The sequence below is a fragment of the Salpingoeca rosetta genome (genome assembly GCF_000188695.1).
Source record: "Salpingoeca rosetta unplaced genomic scaffold supercont1.19, whole genome shotgun sequence".
NCBI classification, from domain to species: Eukaryota; class Choanoflagellata; order Craspedida; family Salpingoecidae; genus Salpingoeca; species Salpingoeca rosetta.
The window spans coordinates 1,063,750-1,066,249 of NW_004754915.1; the positions used below are offsets into that span (position 1 = coordinate 1,063,750).

General features: G+C 55.8%; 2 protein-coding genes across 2 annotated transcripts in view; both read right to left on the reverse strand.

Moving 5' to 3' along the window:
* PTSG_07960 (obg-like ATPase 1) overlaps positions 1-1,956 on the reverse strand; it is a 2,875-nt gene extending 919 nt beyond the window's left edge. The window contains exons 1-4 of the mRNA XM_004991706.1: positions 1,555-1,956; positions 1,199-1,269; positions 913-1,052; positions 14-619 (exon numbers count right to left, since the gene is read on the reverse strand). Of these exons, the coding sequence (XP_004991763.1) occupies positions 14-619; positions 913-1,052; positions 1,199-1,269; positions 1,555-1,898 (1,161 nt within the window). The 5' untranslated portion in view covers positions 1,899-1,956. The remainder of the gene's footprint in view (positions 1-13; positions 620-912; positions 1,053-1,198; positions 1,270-1,554) is intronic.
* Positions 1,957-2,059: 103 nt separating this feature from the next.
* PTSG_07961 (uncharacterized protein) overlaps positions 2,060-2,500 on the reverse strand; it is a 4,457-nt gene continuing 4,016 nt past the window's right edge. The window contains exon 12 of the mRNA XM_004991707.1: positions 2,060-2,356. Coding sequence (XP_004991764.1) covers positions 2,327-2,356 — 30 coding nt within the window. The 3' untranslated portion in view covers positions 2,060-2,326. The remainder of the gene's footprint in view (positions 2,357-2,500) is intronic.

The window sequence follows — 2,500 nt, forward strand, 5'->3', positions numbered from 1 at the left end:
GCCTACACAGCACGCACGCGCGCGCACACCCACACCCACCCACACACACACACACACACACGACACACCTCTGGATCTCGTGCTCCTTGCAGAACTTCTCGCGCTCTGCGTCGTCGGGGAGGCAGGCGAGCTGGAACTCCACATCCGCGCTGTATGGGATGATGATGGCGTTCTTCTCGTGCTCGTCAACCCACTCCTTGATCTTCCCCAGCCACTTGTTCTTCTTGCGCTTGAAGTCGCGCTCGGAGAGGTTGACCAGGTAGATGACGGGCTTGGCCGTGAGAAACAGGTGCTCGTTCAACACCTCAATCTCGGAGCGCGACCACTCCCCATACCGAATGTCCTTGCCTTCCTTCAGGTGCTTCTCAATCTTCTCGTAGATCTCAAGCTCCTTCTTCTTCTTCTTGTCGCCGCGCTCCGCCAGCTTGCGCACGTTGTTCGCCAGGTCCGACGCCTTGGCCAAGTCCTTCATGCGCAGCTCGTTGCTGATGATGTCCAGGTCGCGCACGGGGTCGACCTCGCCCTCCACGTGCGAGATCTCCGTGTCCTTGAACGCGCGCACCACGTGGTAGATGGCGTCGCACGCGCTGATGTTGGACAGGAACGCATTGCCGAGGCCCTGTGGAGATGCAAGAACGGGTGTTTGGTTGGGGGAGGGGGAAATGAGCACCAATCAAAGTTGACAACGAAAACAAGGAAGAACCAAGAAAGAAGAACGAAGAACGAAGAACGCAGAACGAGCATTGAAGACAGAAGAACCAAGAAAGAAGAACACAGAAGTAGATACAAAACACATAGACACATAGACACAGACACACAGGCACACACCACCACCACCACCACCACCACAACAACAACAACAACAACAACAACAACAACAACAACAACAACAACACAAACACACATACGCACCAGGCCCTCGGAAGCGCCCTTGACGAGACCGGCAATGTCCATGACATGGAGAAAGGCGGGGATCTTGGAGGGTGGCTTGAAATGCTCGCACAGGTAGTCAAAGCGCTCATCCGGGACAGGCACGCGCGCCTCGTTGGGGTCTGCAACAACCCATGAAAAAAGAGCGGAGGCGTCAGCGAGTGAGTGAGTCAACATGGCTCAGCGGGGAAGTGCGTGCGCAAAACTACTGTTGTTGTTGATTGGATTGCAGGGATAGATAACACGGCGTCTGCAAGTGGCCGCTCACCCTTTGTGCAGAAGGGAAAGTTCTCGGCGGGCGCCTCGCTCTTGGTCAAGACATTGAACGTGGTGGACTTGCTGCACGCCACACACAAGCGAGACACACGACACGGACAAAGCATCCGCAACAGGCACACACCGATGTGAGCGGAGGGGGAGGGTGCGTACAACACACAAACAAAGCACTCGTTGCCACACACACGCACACACGCACACCCACACGCACACACGCACACCCACGCACACACACCCACACGCACACACACCATCGAAGAGGTGCCAGATCGGGGCACATGCATACAACAGAAACAAAATGCACCCGTCTCTCCACACTCAGAGCCTCCACTCTCCAAAAAAACGCACCCGACGTTGGGGAGGCCGACGATGCCAATCTTGAGGGAGGTACCGAAGCGGCCGAGGAGAAGAGGGCCGTCTTCTTCAGACTCCTGCTGCTTCTTGGGCGGCATGGTGCTTTTCTTCTTCTTCTTGGTCTTCTTCTTCTTTGCGGGTGGGTCTGTGCTGAGCCCGAAGTTTGTGAACGAGCGAACGGTGGTTACAGCGATGCGGGGTGTTGCTGGTGTTCGAAGGCAGGACGCGACAACGTTGGTGGCGTTGGTGTTACAGCAGCAGCGAGGCGACAGCGATAATACGGGGACAGCGGAAGCAGCAGTGCGTGCACTCCTCAACCAAAGCGCAAAACAGCCCATGTGGTAATGTGTGGTGGCAGGAGAGGACAATTTGCCACGACACCAACGGAATTTCCAGCCATGTGTGTGTGTGTGTGTGTATCGCGCTGTCTTTCTCCCTCTCTCTGTCTCTCCCCCACACCTCTCACCTCCCTCCTCTCTTCGTCTCTATTCCTGTCGCAGGCTTCATGCATCATTCATTCACAAGAAAAGGGAACAGACAAAGAAGCAGGTCAATTACGTGTCGCTTCAACAAAAGCAAGGGCAAGCAAGCAAGAAGGGTGAAGACAGCAAGCAATACAACTGCGTGCTGTGTGGTGTTGTGGGTTGCGTGTGTGAGTGTGTGTGCGTGTGTGGGAAATGTTCCAGCAAGCACAAAGACAGCACCTATGAAATGGAAACGGAACAAGGACGGGAGAAACCGAAGGAGGCACCCCTCGTCACAGGGGTTAATCTGCCTCGTCGCTGCCAAACAAGCTCTACATTGGCGTGGTGCCGTGGCGTGCGACACGCGCATGTGCAGTGGCGTGGGTTTGGTGAGTGCATGGGGAGTGCAGGGTTAGGAGGAAGGGGGGGGGGGGAAGAGACCCCGCAGATGAGCATACAAATATGCGCACACACAC